We start from the raw sequence: 20,878 nt of genomic DNA, 5'->3' as shown, positions 1-20,878 counted from the left end.
CTCCATTATGTGAATGGAGTCACATCAACATAAAGCTGGTGTAGGGATGGAGGATCAAAACCATATAAAATAATGTAGGTGCAAATATTTATGTATTAGATTTTATTATTTAATTATAACAATGAGAGTGGAATATAATTTTCTTGAATATTATAACTCTTGAAATAAAAAATGTTTAAGAAACTTAGCTGTTCATTTAATTACATGCATCAAATAATGTATATTGGTAATAAAACCTTGACATTTAGATCAGTAACAAATATAGCCATTCCTCAAGGAAGTTTATGGATCTTTGAACTATTTCATACGTAGTGAACAACATATTTTCCTCCACCCACTCATTAGTTTATAATATGGCAAGTGAAATCTCATTTCCTTCTACTAATGAGAGCCACTTCAACTTTGAATATATTTCTGATTCCTGCCAACATCAAAACAAAATATATCGGGTAATAAGAAGGCCATTATCCAATACTGTCCTATTATTTTTCCATGTGTGCATATTTTTGACTCATTCCTTTGCTTTCTAACCTTCCAACCAAAGTTGGATTTTTCTGTTTTATAATCTTGACAGGATTTTGAAGCAACTCCCCCACAAGTCTTTAGCTGCATCACATTTTGAGAAAATATTTTGTATGTAATACACTGTGATTAAATATTATTTTCCAGAACTTCAGTTGTGCATTAATGCCATTTTGATTTTGAGATTAGTATGTTATACTTACATAATGATTTGTTCGCCAATTATACCTGCAATTCAGTATAGTCATAAAGTAAGTGGCAATGTATTAGAAAACATTTACTTAACTATTTCAATTGATACACCACTTTCTGAATTATTGTACAGTATTTCTGTGCACTGTTACATAACTGCTGTATTCCACCCCAAGAGGTAGCTGCATTTCATCCAGTAATGAATTAAGTCCTTGCTATATATTCCATGCAGTGTGTAAACTGTATCAAGTGTTTTAGGAAGAAATAAGCTACTATAAATGAAAAATGATATATAGTAATATTTGCTATTTGTAATAGATTATTAAATAAGTACTTTGGAATACTGTTTGACTTCTAACAGATGAGAAATTGATTAAAGTAATGTAAATTGAATTAATATATTACAGGATTCGTGAATAGTTCTGTATCATGACTATAATATGACTTGACAGGTTACATCTTTTTTATATATATATATATATATATATACATATATACGAAAACATTTGCTTATTTAAACCAGAAACAGGTGTTAAGCTACTGATAATAATAATTTCCAAATAGAAAAAGTTTACAAATGCCATAAGAACATCTGAGCAGTTCTTTTGAGGTGATCATGTGATATTTATGCCTGTTTATGTAAGATATATGGTGCAGAGATTTTTTTGTGAATGAGATCTTTACTGCTTAAAGGGAATATCATGCTATTGGCTTCAACAACTTAAGTCAACTATTCTGAGAAAAAAAATAGACACTGCTCCTAGGGTTTCTCCCAGATCTAGCTTGAGATTCTTTATTCTGACATTGTTTTCTGCATGATCCACTGTTTCTCAAGCTCTTATCCTTTGAACAAAGTCAAAATTTCACTGTATCTTAACATTATATTTTCCAGTTCAATTACTTTCTTTTATGTTCATCCCATGTATTTTGGAAGAAATGTCCTGCATTCTGTCTCTTATAATCCATTCCTTTCAAGAAGTACTGGAGACCTTCAAGAAATTTATAGACTAAACCCAAGATATGTGATGTAAACCAAGCTATGTGGATTAAGCCTAAAATATGTTTATGGACTGAACACAAGCTAAGTGAACTAAAATCAAACTATTTAGGTTCACTTCCAGCGAAGTCCTCTGGTAGACAGGAGTTAAGAAAGAATCAGTATCCACAACTTTTGAATCCATTGTGGGCTCTTTCTTACTACTACTAAAATTAGACATTTCTAAATCAGCAGATCCAGATAACTTGCATCCAAGAGTTTTAGAAGAGGTGGCTGATGAGATCAGTGGACTATTAATGTTGATTTTCAATAAGTCTCGGAGCCGTGGGTCAGTTCCAGAAGACTGGAAGACAGTTGTGTCAATTTTTAAAAAAGGTATTTGACCCAGTTAATTATAGGCCTGTCAGCCTGACGTTGATTCCGGGCAAGATAATGGAGCAGCTAATACGGGACTTGATTAATAAAGAATTAAAGGAGGGTAATGTAATTAATGCAAATCAACATGGATTATGGAAAATAAATTCTGCCAACATAACTCAATATCTTTTTTATGAGATTACAAGTTTGATTAATAAAGGTAATAGTGTTGATGTAATATACTTAAACTTCTATAAGGCATTTGACTTGGCACCTCATGCCATTTTGAATTAAAAACTAGAACACTATAAAATTAACATGGCACACATTAAATTGATTAAAAACTTGGTGCCTATTGTCATAATTCACACCTCTTTCTTTCGGGTCTATCATCCCAAATACAAACAGAAACAAACAGTCTATGCATTCAGACTTTTAAACAGCACTCATCACAGTAGTACTGGAGTACGTAAGCCGTTTTCTGTCACCTTGCAAAAAATATCTACTATGTTTCTCCTATAAGAGAAATTGTGGGTGTATTCTTCCTGGGAATTTCTTTTTATAATATTGTAATAGTAGTGCATTCTACTTGGGGACTATACCTTACATCCATCCGGAAACCAAAGCCAATGAAAGATGTGGTAACCTGTTTAATAAATTGTGTTATCTGACTGTGAGCACATTCAACCTGTGTTCCATGCTCTGTGCTAACTGGCTGTGAGTTTCCAGGTGAAGTTTAAGGTTATTGTTTTGACATTTAAAGTCCAGCAAAGCTATGTATCATGCAAACCAGTATCTTCAACCCAAAGAAGCCACTAGATTTCAAATTTGCACTAGTGAGAGTTTGTAAAGGAAAATAAAAACAACTAAAATCTTCATTTTCTGGTTTTATTTCTTGATAATACAGAAGCAGAAAAGTTATTCATTCACGCCTCTGCCTCTCGTCCACTGTCTAAGCAGAAACTGGTGACTGGTAGTGGGACAAGCTGCTGCCTCCCCTCCAAGTTTGAGGGTAGAAGGTGTTATCAGTGGGTCCTGCTTCATTCGTTCCATGGCTCAGGATGGTTGATGGGGAGAAAAGAAATAGAATGACTATACTTTCAAAATGAAAAATTGGGCCATAGGGAGAGGGGAGAGAAGGGAAACATCTGTGACATAGGAAGGAAAGAGGGATATCTTTCATACAAGGAGGGAGAGAATTGTACTGCTTGCATAGAAGGGATTTGGAAGCTGCGGTGGGGAAAATGATACCCACTCTACCCTCCTCAACCAGCCACTCCCTCCTTCATTTATCATTCACTCATACCCAGTGCCCACCCATTCTCTACTCATGCACTCCAGTGATATTTATTTCCTTCTCAATCTGACAGGAGAGCAGGTATGGAGGGAGGGGGACCCATCCTCAGAAGCAGAAGGGAAAAAAGGATACTTTTAGAGCTGGTCAAAAGAATTTTGTAAAAACTTTTCATACATTACAAAAATGGCTTTTTAAAAAAACTGAACAATTATATTGAAATGTTCCTTTTTTGTGAAATTTCTGCAATTTTTAAAATCAATGTTACTGAAATTTTCATAATTAAAAAAAAAAATCATTTACCAACACCTAATTTTTAGTAAAAGTCACATGGAATATTCCACAGAAGACAGATCCATTTTAAACCCTGCATAATGGAAACTGAATATTTTTGTGAAATTGTTTTACCATTTTTTTTGCCATGTCTAGATGCTTTCAAGTCAGTCGTAGGCTACGGCTATACTGACGAAGTCACTGCCATCTGATCGATTTCTCTGGATCGACTGAGCAGTCAGTGAAGACCTGCTCAGTCGATCCAGAAATCGACATACTAAGACCACTTCCACAAGTAGTGTAGCACTGTCGACGGGAATGCGTTTCCTGTCGGCGCAGTGCAGTGAAGCCAACGGAGCAGAGAAGAGGAGCAGAGAAGTTGATGGGAGTTACGCAAGTTTTTTGCGTAGCTTGCTTAACTCCCATCGACTGCCGCCGAATCTCAGAGGTAAGCGTAGGCAGGGTCTTAGGGGTAGAGTATGAAATCTTCCCCTATGGGTGGTGATTGTCTCTCTACTCAGAGGAAGACCTACGCATATTGCATGGAGTTTCCCCTTGAAGACAGAAACAACACACTGCCCATCATGGAATTGAGCTTCCTCCAAGTCCTGCTTATAAAAGGTAGAGTCAAGGTCTTTAATGTCAACAGAGCTCCTGTCGTCCAGTGGAAGAGGAGCAAAGACATCTGAAGATCTCAGAGCCCCCAAGGACTGGAAAAAGGAGAGGAGCAAACCTCTTGGCAGTGCCTGAAGACTCAGAATGAGGGGCCATCTTAACAGGCTACCTGAGCTACTTTTTCAGGTATGAGGAGCCAGGGCCTGTGAAGCGAAATGGGGAGACCCCATGCAGGCATTGGCATAGAAATGGACAGGGCCATTGGGACAGCAAGGGAGGCTGGGGATCAGCAGCCAGGAGATATGGCGGGGAAGAACTGGAGCAGGTGACTGGGAGGGTGACGTAGGTGAGAGCAAAAGGGTGAGCTGGTGCGTTGAGGGGGTTTGGAAGAAGCAAGCTTGAGTAAATGTGATGAGCTGGTGTCATGGTGCGTGGAGAAGCAGGCAGGTCTGGTAACCCTCATGCTGACACGGGGGCAGGCTCCGCTCTTTGCTTCAGGTGTCACACACCTGCACGACATCAGGTCTGCAGGGACTCCTCGCCTCTGCACCTCTCCCCCCAGCTCGGACAGACTGTCAGGCAGAGATCAAGACTTAGGCTATTGGACTCGTCACTCCTCCCCGCCACCGCTCAGGTTGCTCTCTACACCCTTGCCGTTCTCATCACCCAGGCAGCATGGGGCAGCTGCAGCTGGAGGGAGGCGGTGATCTAAAGGCGGTCGGGCTGTGAGGATACGGAGCTAATGGGGCTGGTCCGATAGGGGACGCACTGGCAAGAGGAACGAATGGGGGCACAGGACGGGGGAGAGGAGCAGAATGTCAGAACTGAGCCGGCTGAATGAGACACACTAACGGGAACAGGGGCAGCAGCGGGGGCATCCCCAGCCCCGCACGACAGGCCAGGCTGTCCCGGTTTCCGCGGTGCCCTCCAGCCCTAGCAACGCTCAGATTCACTCCCGGAACCCCCAGACTCCCACTGCTCAGCATCATCCCGACCTACCCCTCCCCCCCGTCTCCAGCTCCGAGCGGTCTCCTCCGACCCCCTCTCGGCCCGCGGGGACGCGCCCACGCCTCCCCGACCATCACCCTGAGGAGCTGCTGCGCCCGCGGCTCTTCTCGCGAGATTTGCCGCCGCGCCGCGCCGCAGCCTGCGGGCTGACAACTTTCAAACCGGCAGAGCGAAGGAAGGAGCGCGAGGCTAGGCCCAGGGGGCGGGGGCGGACGGACTGAGCCGGCTGCCGGCACTAACTGCCACCGCCAGGCCTGGCTGAGAGGCTGCTGGGGCAGCGCTCGCTCGCTCGCTCACTCGCTCGCAGCCTGCCTGCTGCCCTCCCCTCGAGGCTGAGGCGAAGGCGGCGGCGGCTGGCGTGGCAGACGCAGCAGGAGCGGCGCTAGCATCCGCTAGAGCGAGAGCAGGGTGTCTCCTCCTGCTGCAGCGCGGCCGGCGACGGGACGGGGCAGGAGGAGCCTCGGAGACAGGCGGCGCCCACCGCTGCCGCTGCCGCACCCGCCCCGGGGAAGGGAAGCGAAGCGAAGTGGAGCAAGGCTTGAGGAGTCCGAAGGCGAGCGAGTCCCGGTGGCCGGGCCGCCAGCAGCCCCCGGGAGAGGGTCTGGAAGCCACTTCCGCCGCCGCCGCCAGCCCGGCCTCGTGTTGCTTTAAAGACCCAGCCCCGAGCTGAGCCGCGATTGGCTGAGCCCGGCCCGCTCTGCCGGCCGGCTGCTCGCCGCGCGGCGCCGTCAGTGGCTCTCTTGGGGCCGGGCGAGCGCCGCTCCGCTTCCTGCTCGGCGTGTCCGTGCCGCGGCGTCGGGCCCTTGCTCGGGGTGTAGGTGCGGGGGGCTCGCTGCGCCGAGGGCTGCCGGTGTGGGGGGAAGCGGGCGAGTTGGCCCGCGGTCAGGCGGCTCTGTCGCGAGCGGGCACCGCGTGTGCCCTCAGCCGGGGCGGCCTAGGGGGAGCAGGGGCCGGGGTGTCAGGGCAGGAGGGGTGCTGGTGCGGGGCGCGCAGGAAGGGGGCTGGTGCTGCTCCTCTCTCTGGGGCCAGGGGCTTGTGGCGGGCGGGCGGGCAAGCGGACGAGACAGAACAGCTGCTCCGGCGGCGGCAGTAGCAGCAGCAGCATCATCACCTGGCGCTGCGGCAGAGGCGGAGGGAGGGGAGCGGCGAGGCGGGGCGGGCGCGGGCGCGGCGCGTTGCGTGGTCTCGGGGCAGCCCGGCTGCTGGTGGTTGGACGTTTAAAGCTGCGGAGCCGCCGCTGGGTTTCAGAGGCAGCCGGGGACGTCGCGGGGCTTGTTAGTTCGCTGCCGCGCGTGAGCCGGAGCCATGGAGGGGAGGCATCCGCACACGCCGGCCGGCTCCACCCGGCAGCAAGCGGCAGAGACGGCGGCAGGCGCTGAGGAAACGCTGCGGTTGCCGGCTGGCGTTGGGGATGCGCCGGCCGGCAGCGCCGAGCCCGAAGCTGGGCTGTCTCCCGCGGCAGCCGCCGGTGATGCGCAGTGCAGACCGCTGGGTCCCACCCCGAGCCAGAGCCGCTTCCAAGTGGACCTGGTAGCGGAGGGCTCTGGCCGAGCGGCGGCGGACGAGAAACCTGGAGGGCAGGGCGGCGCGGCGGCGAAGGGCAGCGAGGAAGCCAAGGGCAGGTTTCGGGTGAACTTTGTGGACCCATCGGCCGGTGATGAGAGCCCGGCCGAGCCCGGCGGGGGCCCGGAGGGTGGCAGTGTCAGCTTCCAGAACGGCGGCGACACGGTACTGAGCGAGGGCAGCCTTCACTCCGGGGGGCATCACCACTACTACTACGATACCCACACTAACACCTACTACCTACGCACCTTCGGACACAACACCATGGATGCTGTGCCCAGGATAGACCACTACCGGCACACCGCCGCCGAGCTGGGCGAGAAGCTCATCCGGCCCAGCCTGGCCGAGCTGCACGATGAACTGGATAAGGTAAGAGGCTGCAGGCATCTCCATTGCTCAGCCCAGGTGCTTCAGGGTCCTGATGGTGCCTATGCTTAGAGTTTCTCTGCTTCCTTCCTTTTCCCACGTGGGGGGCTAGATTCTTTCAGATTTGCGTTGAGCAGAGAGCCCCTGGTTTGAAATAGGAAGCCTTTGCTATTCCCCCAGGTCTGAATTTGGCCAACAGAGAAACACTTTGAAGACTTCTTTTCTTGGCATCTGTTGCAGTTGTCCACAAGTCTGCTTGAGATAAATGTAGATTTGTATTTGAAAGAAAACAGCAACTTGCCACTCAAAGATATAAAGGTGTGCAGGATTTGGACACGGAGGAGTGGGAGCCAGTCACCATTATGAATTTAAGTACGAATGTACTATCACAGTTCTATTACAACCGAGAAGAGAATCTATGCTCCTGCAGATAGGAAAAGGTAATTCATAAGTAAGAGATTCTCTCTTGATTCCCAAGTGTAGCATGCCAGTCGTCATTAAATCATCAAAGCTGCTTCTACTCTCCTTCCTTGCACAAAAAATAGAAAAGCCCACATGGAACACTCTTTACCCCCTGTTTTGAATTAAACAGTGTTTCGGTAGGGGAGGAGAAGGCAGTTCCATTATTGTAACTGAGTCTCTTTCTTGTTTACCTTCTTCACAGATTCCTTTAAATTCTATTGAGTACTAGATATAGGGACTTTGAAAACAAGAGTTAAACTCAGAACTGTAAACTTCTGCCACCTTTTGGAGTAGTCAGTATTTTGTTGGAGATGTAATAGTTGATATTTCTGCACAGTGTATAGATATGCTTTTCTAAAAGAGATACTGTAGTTCAAACAGGAATCAAGGAAAGTTCTATGATCTGTTCAATTCTGGGGTCAAACTAAAGTATAGCAATGGCCCATTCTGGTTTTATAATCTCTAAATATCTTCACATGCTGATTTCTTGCTGAATGTAATCCTGTCTCTTGGTTGGGGTGTGGATGTGGATTAGACTTTTTAAATTTTAAATACTGATTTAAAGACTATTTCTGGTCTAGGTAAAACTTAGAAAATGTGGGTTACGTTCTGTTAAGATTCTTTGGAGGAGATAAAAATAAGGGAACTTGGGTTTTCTGACCTCTTTCTGGCCCATTTCTCAATGCTTTATATTAGCAGTTGTGCTTAATTGCATTGTTTTGTCTTCAGAAACCTTTCCACCTTTGTACTACTGATTACTGCATATCATAAAGATGTAGTTGTATCTATTACCTTTTTTCATATATTTCTAATAGAATTTCACCTAAATTCCTTTAGGGCGCAGCCTATTTTAGATTCAGGCTGCATTGTATTTGATGCTAGCTAATATAGTCTGCATCATTGATCCACTTGCTTCTGAATTCTGAATACTTAATTTAAAAATTCTTATTGAATGCACTACATAACTCCTGCCAAGATTAGCAGGAGAAGCACAAAGGCTGAACGTACTATATGGTATAATTCTCAAGTCATAACTTCATAAAAAATAGTCAAATATTTGACCCAAGGCAGTGGAAAGAAGCAAAGACAGGAGGTTATAGATCCATAGATTTCAACAGGTGAAATCCTGATCCTATTGAAGTCAGTGGGTAAAACTCTCATTGACTTCAGTGGGATCAGACTTTTATCTTAAATGTTTTGCTGTGTTTCATGCAGTTAGAACAGGTTTGTTGAGTCCTGTTAAAACCTTGAATTTAGGGCCACTTAACTGGACCATTGTATCATCAAAAGTGCTGAAATTTCCATATATCAAATGTAAAAGTTAAAACACTTCTTGGAAATGTGATGTGTTTTTCTGTTTCTTTAATAAAACTTTATTTTGTTTGTGCTTTCTATCTTATCTGTAGTGATTACTGTTATTCCTATCATCTTTCTTGTCTTATCTCATTCATGTTTCTCTCCCTTAGAATCCTGTTTATAAATTTATGTGGAACACGAGTGGTCATTTACCATTGTTTTGGTCTCTTTCAGGTTTACTAGAATATATAGAGTATGTAAAGCAACATATAGAATGGGGGGAAAAGATCTTTTTTTGGGGGGGAGGATGGGAAGAGGGATAGTGCTTAAGTGTTCTTTCCATCACAAGCCAAGGTCATTTTGAACTTTAAGACTTAGAAGTTGAACCTCAGAGCTTCATCAACAGGATTCATGGCTTTGATTACAGCATAGCAATTTAATTCTAAGCCTCTGACTTCATGAACTTTTCAACTTTCTTAGACTACATTTTGGGCTGAAACTTTACATGTTGGTTCTAAACAAGCATGATCCCTTAAACATATCTTATTAGGAAGCTTAGTAAAACACTGCTCGAGTTATTATTCTGGGTGGGTGGAAGGCAGGAGAGATGTGTATAAGTAGATAGTACTTCACAACTTAACCATTTTTTAATTTTTAAAATGCTTTTTTTTTTTTTTTTTTAAAAAAGCATCTATCTCAAGCTTAGTAATTTTAAAACTTGTCACAGATTTGTTTCTTCATCAAGTAGGGTAGTATCTTCAGTTTTAGAGAGACCCTCACTGTTTCACTTTCCGCAAGTCTGACACAGGTGGTGTGATAAAGGAACTCACTCATTCTAAATACATATATATGTTACGTATAGCTGCATCTTGTGCCTCTGTCTTTACATCTCTATAAGTACAACAACAGGATGCTTCAATTATCTACCCATTTGGAGGCAACACACTGCTACCATTTCTTAAATCATTGGGGTGTCAAGTTTAGAAACAGATAGCACAACATGGCCATGTGAATCTCACCTGTTTTTGTTTTGTTTAAAAAAAAAAAAAAAACCCTACAAAAATAAATACCCTTCTCCCCCAACAACTGTAGGTGCTTTTGACATCCCGTCATGGGCTCAGACCATTAAACAATGCCTTTATTACATCTGCATGTTCAAGTGTGCAATCAGTGAAGGATGTTCTTCAGCTTTTTTAATACAAACAGGAGATTAATCTAATACAGTTAAAATTTAACTTTCTTATAATTCTCACAATATCTGTAACTATCTTCATATGCATGTGCACATGTCAAAAACATAGTAGTGCAGCTGGTGTAAATTGTCATATTGCTTTTTTGTATGTCTACACTGCAGCCTCTTCACTTAGATTTGCACTAGCGGAGCTTGAGCTAGCGTGTTTAAAAGTAAGTGTTGACATTGCTGCACTGGTTGAAATTCAGGCTAGCTGCCTGAGCTCAGACCCGGGGGACTGGGTGAGTCCAAGTTTGGGTGGCTAGCCTGAGTGTCTGCCTATGCAGCAATGACCACACTGCTGGTTTTCAGTGTGCAGATTTGAAACACAGTAGCACAAGTCTGTCTACCTGGGCTGGGGTGCTTGCTGCCAGCTATAGTGTAGACATGCTCATTGAGGTCATTATTGGCCTGTTGCTTCTAATTGAAAGATTAGTTTGGAGGGGACATTTTTGTCTTGTCTTATTTTAGTTCATTGTATTTTACAATACTTTGTATAGTTTTCATTGTATCCCATTTTGCTTATGTGGTTCTGATATCAATTACTTGGTGGGTGGAGGAAGACACAATTTAAAAGACCATTTTTGTGGTTTTTATAATTTCAGTGTAACTGGGGTAGGGGGAAAGGTGTAGTACCTGAAACTATTTGTTTAAAATTCATACCATTAATTTGAACAGTTGCACTGATGTGGCATCTGGATGGTACTTGAGTTGATCAAGATAGCGTTTTACTAATGGAAACAGGCTCAGCTGTAATTTAGAGATGTTTGAAGCTGGAAACAGCTCTATCACTGGGGGAGAGGGTGCTAGGAATTAATACATTGAAATAGATGAGTTGCTTTCTGATGTATTCAGAGTCTCATATTGAAACTGACATACAGGGTGCTACATGCTGAATTTGTCAGATGTTTGTGTTCAGATAATGACTGGTCAGAGGGTGAGTGAGATAATCAAGCTCAACTTTGGGTGGATCAGTCTGTCCTTTGCTGATCTGATTAGTGACTTGATCCTTCCCCATGAGTTACTGTAAGGTGCAAGAAAAATTACTTCAGTGCTGCCTGTTCCTATGTCTATCGCTAAAATGCTGCTTAGCATAAGTACCAGTCCCTGTTGAACAGAGGTCTAGAATTGGAATGAGGGGTTATGGGGTGGATGGGCGGGAGAGAATGTGAAGAAAACTGCAGAGAAATTCTGTTCTGTAAATCTATTTGGTGGTGTCCATTTTTCGCTGTGTCTTTTTTTAAAACCACATAAGAGCCAATGTGTGTTACCTATATGCCACTTGGGGGCAGGGGATTTGGTCTCGAAGAACATGGAGTGATGATCTAAATCCTAAGATGAAGACTTCATCATGCTATAATACAGTGCTTGATTAACCCTCTTCCTGAACTTGAACATTTCCAGTTAAGGGTACTCAAAACTAGATAGCATTGCAGGTGAAGGATTGCCATGACTATGTAAATATATTTATAACTTCACCTGGGGTATGTATAGATTCCATTGGCACAGCTATGGCCGATGTAGCACCATAGTGCAGATGCTATCTACATTGACGGAAGGGTTTTTTTTCCATCTCTGTAGTTAATCTAACCTCTCTGAGAAGTGGTAATTAGGTCAACAGAAGACTTCTTTCATCAATCTAGCCGTGTCGGCACTAGGGGCTAGGTCAACCTAACTATGGTATTCAGGGTGTGACATTTTTCACTGCCCTTTCATGATGTAGCCTTGAAGGCAATAGTAGGTTGTGAGCCAAGCCTCCTCCTGATAGCTGTTCTCTACTCTCTAGCAAGTATAAATGCTACTTTCTGAACATTCTATTCAGTTCTTTTGGTGAAGGGGCAAAGCTCTAAAGGGGGGAAAAAGCTCTAAAGGGGGATCAACAGGAAAGCAGAATTATGCCTATAATGAAAATAGTGTGGGGAGGGGAAAAAGGAAACCAGGTCTATGAGAGATGCCTCCAAACTCAGAGAAACGGTTGGGTGAGTAAATGGGAATCTAGAATTGTGATAGTATCAGGGAAGCAGAATTGGAAGCTAAATAACATTCCTCTCTTTGGAAGGTAAATAACATTAATCTGAGTGATGCTGTTATATCAACCAAACACCCAGTGTAGACAGTGCTGTGTTGATGGGGAGGGCTTCTCCCATCAACATAGCTACTGCCTCTCAGGGACATGGAATACTTATGTTGACGGGAGAAGCTCTTAGTGTCTTCATTAAGCGTGCTAGTGGCATAGCTGCACTGCTGCAGTGCTGTAAGCGTAGCAAGCCCTGAGACCGAGGACCATTGCTATGTAGGATTTTCACTTCTGCATGGTAAGAAGCATGAGGGATGTCTCAAAAGAAAATTGAATTTGAAACAGGATCCCCTCCTGGAAGTCAAAGCCAAGAAATAATGCTCTAAATGTATTAAGAGGACCATGTAACTACTTTGGAAATGTTTGTGTAAATACAGCTTTGAAACAATCCACAGGGGCAGCTTTGCATCAGCTCACTGAGCTTTAACACATAGCCTTCTAGTTTCAGGCCAGCCAGGTCATTACACCGTGAAGTACAATTAGACTTCTGTTTAGAGATGGTCCTCCTAGAAACATCATTGGGATGGGTGTGGAAAGAATGTTGACAGCACAGTAGGGTTGTTATCAGGGCTTAGATTCAGCTGGTATGCAACACTACAGCATACAGGCAACTCTTTCACACACTTTTTTTTTTTTTTTCTTGTTCTCCAGAATCTAACTCTTCTTAATAAAAGGGATGTGTACACTTTGCCGCCGTCAGATCGACCTTTCTGGATCAATTGAGCGGTGAGTGAAGACCCGCTCAATCGATCCAGAAGTCGACGCTGTAAAACTACCCCCTCAAGTGGCACAGTGCAGTGAAGACACCGCGCAGAAGCACAGCAGTCGATGGGAGTTATTGTGTCGCTTGCGTAACTCCCATCGACTGCTGCCGAATCGCCAGGTAATTGTAGACCAGGGCTGAGATACACTTGGGTCACATTTGAGACTAACTGATGAAGTGACATCTGCCTATGCTGTGAGTTGGTCTGTTGGAAAGGAAATACATAGGAGAAGACATTCTTTGCTAATATGGCTGTTTTTGGCTAGACCATGTTCTCAGTGTTGGAGTTCTGTATTCATAGTTCTTCGAGTGCTTGCTCGTATCCATTCCAATATAGGTGTGTGCACGCTGTGTGCACCGTCACTGGAGGCTTTTTCCCTAATGGTATTGGCAGGGTCGATTCTGGTTCCCCCTGGAGTGGCGTTCTCATTGCATGGTTTATAGGCAACTGTGGACCCTCAGTTCCTTCTTTTTGTCTGTGACAATCGCTGGAATGCTGTTATTTCCTGCTCCGCAGGTGATTCTCCTTAGTCGCTGTTTTCTGTAAATAGATTATAAATAATTGATTAGATCAAGTTAAATAGTTACAGTATTTAGAATTCTGCCTTTCAGGGTTAACCTGCAAGGCCCGGGGCATGCCTTGGTCCCAAAGCTTTAAACAATGTGCGATTTGCCCAAAGAAGATGCTGGTAAGCGATCCGCATGGCAGTTGCCTGGAGTGCCTTGGTGGAGGACATGTTCAGGCAAAGTGCCGAATCTGCAAAAATTTTAGATCAAGAACCAAGAAGGAGAGGGATTCTAGACTTAAATTTCTCCTAATGGAAACGGCACTTTGCCTCTCTTTGGAACGACAACCAGATTTGCCTCCGAGTACCTCCTTGCTCAGGAGTGCTCCGGCCTCTATTAGAGAGCCTCAGTGTGGCCGAGAAAGTCGGTGCCAGTGGCACGGCACCACTCCCCATTGTTGGTGCCCAAGCAGAAAACAAAAAAGTCAGACCGGGGGCACTCCCCGACAAAGATGACCACAGTATGAGTGAGATCCATGCTGAATCACTCAGTCATTATTCAGCCAACACTGTTGACTGTGGTCCAAAGCGAAGCGGAGCCTGGTGTGCATGGACTCCCCATTAAGAGTGAGCCATAGAGGAGACTCAACCCTGGCCGCTTCATCAAGGCTAGAGGCATATGGGGTGGCAAAGATTCTCCTAACCTTCCCAGTGCCTCCATCTCTCCTGGGTTGTGGCCTGCAGGGCACAGCTCAAGCAGCACAGGACCTTGCCACACGGAGACAAGTTCTGGTCCTGGGCAAGCCAGCAATAATGACAAGGCACCGACCCCCCCCCCCATCTTGTTCGGCTTCGAGGGGTTCAGTATCGGGAAAGCAGTCGAGATTGCGGTCATGACACTGATCGTGGTGATGGCACTGTTTTGATTCGTGGCATCATTCTGTGCCCGGCACCCCATCCCTGTGACACTGTCCCTCATCATGGTGCCGATGGGTATGGCACCCCCGTGGTCACACAAGAGTGAGTCTTAGGACGCTGCTTGTGAATTAGAACCCGAAGTGTCCCAAAGGAATAGATATTGGGTGGACCAGAAACATACACTTGGCATCCAAGGGGCCATCCCACCATCCTGGCCACCTTCCCAATAGCAGAAGCCACCCTAGTGGCAGTGTGGGCACCATGGGAAACTCATGCCCTCCAAGGCTCCTTTGCAGGGTACTCCCATTTGGTGCCCTCCAAGGTGAGAGCACCCCGACCATCCGTGTCAGAAAGTGGTTCAGTTCTAGGGGTGGAAGCTCTAGACGCCAAGGATACCCCTACAGGGGACCCACCAGCACCAAAGGAAGTGCAAGTCCCTGGAACAGCTTTAGCCACTTCATCCTTTTCTGTGGACGAGGCAGTGGTGAGCACATCCATTGAACCGGTGCGGGATGATTACAAGGCTCACCAGCTTGCTCCATGGCCACAGCAGTGGTAATGAAATTAAACTCCTGGCTTCAGTCATCAGGCCTGCCCTATGAAGTCCAGCGAACAGTGCAGGACCTGTTGTTCAAGGGACAAATCCCTCTATTCTGAACAGATGGATGTGCAGCTTCATAGTTTGAAAAACTCCTATGCAACCTTGAAGTCACTAAGCGTCCATACTCCGGCCGCATTCCGAAAACTCTTTAAGTCCCAACCTAAGGGCCATTTTTATCTGCCACAACATCAGCGGAGACAGGACTATGGGCGGCGGTAAAACGAGGTTTAGGAGGAGGCATATCCATAACTCTTCATCAGCCTTTATGTCTGCACCCACAAGACAAGCATTGGGCTCTATGCAAAACTTTTGAAGGCATGCCTGAGGGTGGCGCAGCAGTTCACAACCTGGATCCTATTCCTACATTTTAAGGACCTCTTATCCCATTTTTACCAGGCCTGGACCAGCCATCAGATCAAAGGTGCTCTGCATGGTAAAAGTGGGATAGATCCTTCAGTTTACAGTACTTCTCTCCCTCCTTCTGATCTTCCCTCCCCATCCTTCTTCAGGGACCCTTCTCATGAAAGACTTCTGACCCAGGAGGTGCAATTGCTCCTAAGGGTGGGAGCCATAGATGAGGTTCTGGCAGATCTAACAGGCACAGGTTTTTACTCGTGCTATTTCCTGATTCCGAAAGTCCAACAGGTATCTCAGGCCTATTCTAGACTTGCGAAACCTCAACAAATTCATGAAGAAACTGAAGTTCCACATGGTTTCCCTGTCATCGATTATCCCTTTCTTGGATCCAGGGGACTGGTATGCAGCATGGGAACTGATGGAAAGCCATGACATTGGGTTTTGATTATACTCTACCACTGCACTCAAAAGTCACATTCGAGAGAGTTAGTGCATGAATGATAGAATTTCCTTAAGGAATTAAGACTCAGGAGTGAGAGAATGTCTGAGAGAGTATCTAAGGTAAACAATATTTAATCTTACTTCCTTTTACTTTTTTGAGGGACCCCAGTTCTCAGTCAGCTTCCCATTCCTTATGAAATATCTATCTCTCCTTCCCAACTTTTATTTTTAAAAGATTGGAATGATCTCTTCTGGGCATGGATAAGTGCTTTACCCTTTGCGTGCTGCACTTATCTTTTTCCTTCTGAAGCCAGATTCTTAGCTGGTGTAAATTTCTATGTCCATTGACATCAGTGAACATCTTAAACAAGATGAGGATCTATCTGGTCCTTGGTTTTCACCAGTCTTGACAGATGTCTGAGTGTGTTCAGGTCTTGCTGTTTCATTCTAGATTATCACTCACTTTCTACTTGACCTCTTTTATGTGAGTGAACTGTTACATCCTTTTCTGTGTGGGAGAGAAACAGATGGTATTCCGTCTCTCAAGGGAAAATCCATCATCCTCTTGGTTGGTTGATAGGATCTGTTAATGAGCATTTAAATGGGCACTTTTCCTTATTTAAGATTTAGTGCTGATGGTAAAGAAGAGTAATATAAGATCAAGTTTCTCAGTACCAATTTGTCTTGGTATCCCACTAGGATGAATAGCAACAAACATTACTTGAGCCAAGGTTCTTAACTAATTGTGTCCACAGTTTCACCAGCTTGGTGAATACTTATTTCTTGGAAGAAGTGTGAATGGATATTTAATACTTCTAAAAACCGATCCATTTTCTTTTTAGGAATAATTAAATAAAAATGGCTATGAAATGTTGTATAAAATATAGCCTATCATTCCAAAACGAGAAGATCCTTAAAACTCATTCTATTAAAAATGGTATTGAGTTGTAGGATGCAAAATATTTGTTGTTTGCAGAGATGAGTAGTTGGTTAATCCTTAGATTGACTTAAACTTGAACTGTTAAATTTATAATTGCTCTTATTTCTATGTCTCTTTAAAATCCTCCAGGATAATGCAACTTTTCTTTCTATACCATTAGAGAAGTTGAAAAAGTTGCTTTTCTTGTTTTCTAGTCTGATCTGAGGGTCTGTTACAGACCTTAACATCAGTCTATAAGCATTCCAGATCCTGTATGTCTGAACTGACAATGATACCTGTGTATTTGTATTTTAACATCTTCCTGACTAGTTTAGTTCTAGAGGGGTAGCCGTGTTAGTCTGTATACAGCAAAAACAAGAAGAGATCTGTGGCACTTTAAAGACTAACAAATGTAATATTTGCAGACATGAGCTTTCGAGAGACTGCATCTGAAGAAGAGAGCTGAAGTCTCTCGAAAGCTCATGTCTGCAAATATTACATTTGTTAGTCTTTAAAGTGCCACAGATCTCTTCTTGTTTTTGCTGAGTAGTTTAGTTAGTCTATCACCCAGAAGATTGGCTTGCCTTTTACTGAGATGGAAACCATACATAGAAAGAGGCCCAATGTTCCATGAAACCAAAATCCTCTACTTTCCACTACTTGCATAAATAACAATCTACCTGCAGTATCTCCTGTTGTGTTTTTTTTCTTTTGCTGATGGGACAGGAAGGATATAAAAAATCACTTGTACTTTCTTTTCTTCCAGCCCTTTTAAGGTCCCATAGATATTGGAAGATCTTTCAATTGTCACCCGAAGCAGTGGGATTCATACCAAAGTTTATCATAACCAGTATTACTGAGCTTTGTTTGGTCCACTACGATTGTTGGGGCCCTTCCCATCCATTTACAAAATAAGAACACTTCTGAATAGTATGCCTCTTGTTGAAGTCATTTATGCAGCCCTTTTGGGGATTTATTAGAAAGACTTAAACTGCTCTAAAAGCTATTGCTCATAGGGCAGTTTTGAATGTCTGAATCTACTGGACAGTCTTTAGATCAGCAGTTCCCAACTTGTGGTCCATGGACCCCTGGTGGTCTGTGAGGCTACTACAGGGGTCTGCTGAAAGGAAAAATAATATCCTCACCAAAGAAATGTACAATTTCAAATAAAACTATTAGCATGTGGTGGTCCACAAAATGTTTGGAGGTTGAAAAGGGGTCCGCACACTTGAGAAGGTTGGGAACAGCTGCTTTAGATTATACTAGCTGGGGTTTGGGCTTCTACCCAGAGGTTCAGGATAAATTGTCTCAAACGGAAGCTACAAATGAATCAAGTAGACTGACATTTTGGTCAAAATGAAGAAAATAGGAACAGTTACTAAATCCCCAGGATTAGCACTCTTAACACCAGAATTGGCAGATATACAGAAGGAAACTGCTCTGCTGTGCCAATAATGCTACTGGCAGCATTACTAGCCTGCTAGGAAAGTTGGGGGTTAATTAAATATAGACTTTTGTTAAAGCAATACTGCTAAGTAGTTCAGAGGGCATACTCAAAAGCAATATAAAACTGCTTGTTCCCTGTAAGTCTTGGTGTACCTCTCTGAGAGAATTATAACAACTTCTATGCATTTCTGGTTGCCTGAATGTGCAACTAACTTTATATTGGAGACTGACCCACTTTTTCTGGGACTAGCTCCTACTGCTATTAGAATTTTATTTGTTAAAAACAATCCCATACTGGTGTGTCTGCATGGATCTTTTGTTACTCCCAACTTGAGATGTATACTCATCTAAATTAATAAAACTTGCAGGAAATAGCTTTGTTTTGCATTCCTTTATGTGTTCCATAAAGGCTGTTCACCTCTATTTAGGTCTTCAGGTTGGAGCTATGTCTGAATAGTTTATAAAAGCTTGGTCCAAAGAGGCAATGGTGACTTGTATCTTCTTTTGCCAGATTCTCTTCTGTTTGGTTAGTCCCAGCTGTATTAAAGACATCAGTTAGAATCAAGCACATTGTTACAAACACAGTCAGGAAATCAGCTTTTCTTTCGGGGGTTTGATTCCCGAGCATGGTGGAGTACAGTCTTTCTGATCAGGGTACGTGTTGTACTATTTAGTCTCAGAAGTGAAATGTCATAACGCACTGTTTCAGAACATCTTCAGACTTGAGTAATTATCCCAGGGAATTGGCTATCTTGGTTGACCATTTGCATTATATTTTTAATGGAATTCCTTTAAAATAATTATGCCTTGCTATTCCATTACAATAGATAGATATATCCAACCTAGACTGGAAAATTTACTAATTGGGTGCACATGGTTTTCAGGTTCTGGAAGTTTATTTTAATGTTTGCTGGAATTGCAGGCCTTGGAATCTGGCTCTTGCTGGTTTCCCTCCTTCTGTTTATTTAAAAAAAAAAAAAAAAAAAATTTGCTCTGACATAGGAATTTAATAATCCATTTCTCATACTCTTCCTAATCCTGTTTCGTGGCTGGACTAGAAGTATTTCAAAATGAGTTGGTGGAAGTCCTAGGCCAGTTATTTAAATAAAGATATGAAGTGGTAAATCTTGCTTTTATGTGGTTGGGCAAATCTAGCCTTTTTTATGCCGGAGAAAATATTTTTACCATTTCCTTGCTAGACAAATGACATACTGAAAGCAATATTCCCCACTCTCTCTAAGTTTGTATGGATCATCCGTTAGACAAGGGTCATTTAAACATACTAGCATGCCTCTTTCGTATAGATCAGGAAATTATAACACTTGAATAGGTTCAAACTTTAGAGGGATGACGAAGTAACACAAAGTATCCTATATCTGTTTGATTTTACAGTAAATTTCAGTGTTCTATGGTGAACATTTTAATACTTCACCCATAAACTGAATATGGTCTTTCATTTTAAAATACCTCCAAGTATTTCATTTTATTTTACACCCTTTCCCTTCCCCTCAAAACAGAAACAAACAAACAAAAACAAAAAAAACCCCAACAAACCCAAACTAGAACCTTGATTGGGGGGGATGCTAATGTATTGGTCAATATATCAGAATGGCTTTTTCACATGTAAAATGTCCAGAGCTTCTAACAATCAACTTCTTCAAGCTATTAGAAAAATTGCTTTACAAAAAATACATTTTAGAAAGTAAGCATGGAGGAGAAGATGGAAGGCTGTTCCCCTGTAGGGGAAGAATTATGGTTGTTTGAATGTCTTAATTGTGCCATTCCATACTTATGGAGGTTTGGGTTTCAATTTAAGTGTAATCTCAACTCTTGACATTTATTTTGGATTGTAGTTGTTTTATAACTGACTTTAAAAACTTCACGTTCTTACTGTACAATTAACCGAACTCCATTTTAACAACAGAATCAAATATTCTAATCTCAAATTATTTTCTTTCTAGTCACAACAGGATTTATTACATGACTAGCAGTGAATGTCTCACTTTTTTCCCCTCACTCTCTTGTAAAATATTTTAGAAAGGACTTTTTCTTCCCCTTTATTCACAGTTAATGTCTCCTTTTACTCTATCTTGGATTTTTTTTCTTGGTAAAAAGGTTCAAAGGGAGGAACAAGCCAATCAAGAATTGCTTGCTCATTTCCTTTCGGTGATAGCCCCTTAGTTTCCTTATAGAGGAATTGTCTGGAGTCAGATGAGTCCCTAAGACGCTTCCTTAAAGTGGAAGTGATTACTTTCTCTGAGACTTAATGGTGGTCTGAATTTTATGCAAATATCTGCTCTGTGTTTCTATCCTTGGTTCAGGACTGCTTGGTACTTATTCATTCTTTAGTTAGAAATGAATGTGTGCTGCTCTCAAACTTTCACTCTTCACTATGACTCATATTTTTATGCTGAACGCTTAGTTGTATTGTCAAAACTGATGGAGTGAGGGGGAGGCATGGCAAGATCTTGGCAGTGCACCCTGCAAAGTGTAGTAGGTAACTTGGGGATTTTGTTATTTCAGAGCAGTAGATTCTGGCAGTGTGGAGACAGCGCATCTCCCATCTGCAAAATATGGGTAGGCTTGGCAGAATTCTATTTTTTTTTTTTAAATAATTTTGACATATCAATGTTTGTTTTAAGCATTTTTTTCTGTTTTTATTGATTTAAATCTT

General features: G+C 43.3%; 1 protein-coding gene across 2 annotated transcripts in view; it reads left to right on the top strand.

Annotated features, from left to right (window-relative positions):
* The first annotated feature begins 6,298 nt into the window (after positions 1–6,298).
* Positions 6,299–20,878, top strand: part of SLC12A2 (solute carrier family 12 member 2) — a 107,517-nt gene continuing 92,937 nt past the window's right edge. For both annotated transcript variants that reach the window (XM_067569260.1, XM_067569259.1), the window contains exon 1: positions 6,299–7,190. In XM_067569260.1, the coding sequence (XP_067425361.1) occupies positions 6,564–7,190 (627 nt within the window). In that variant the 5' untranslated portion in view covers positions 6,299–6,563. The remainder of the gene's footprint in view (positions 7,191–20,878) is intronic.

Source organism: Emydura macquarii, unplaced genomic scaffold (assembly GCF_026122565.2).
Source record: "Emydura macquarii macquarii isolate MOO-44397 ecotype Brisbane River unplaced genomic scaffold, CSIRO-AGI_Emac_v2 contig_2897, whole genome shotgun sequence".
In the NCBI taxonomy this organism is placed as follows: Eukaryota; Metazoa; Chordata; order Testudines; family Chelidae; genus Emydura; species Emydura macquarii.
This window is presented reverse-complemented; position numbering and strand designations above follow the sequence as displayed.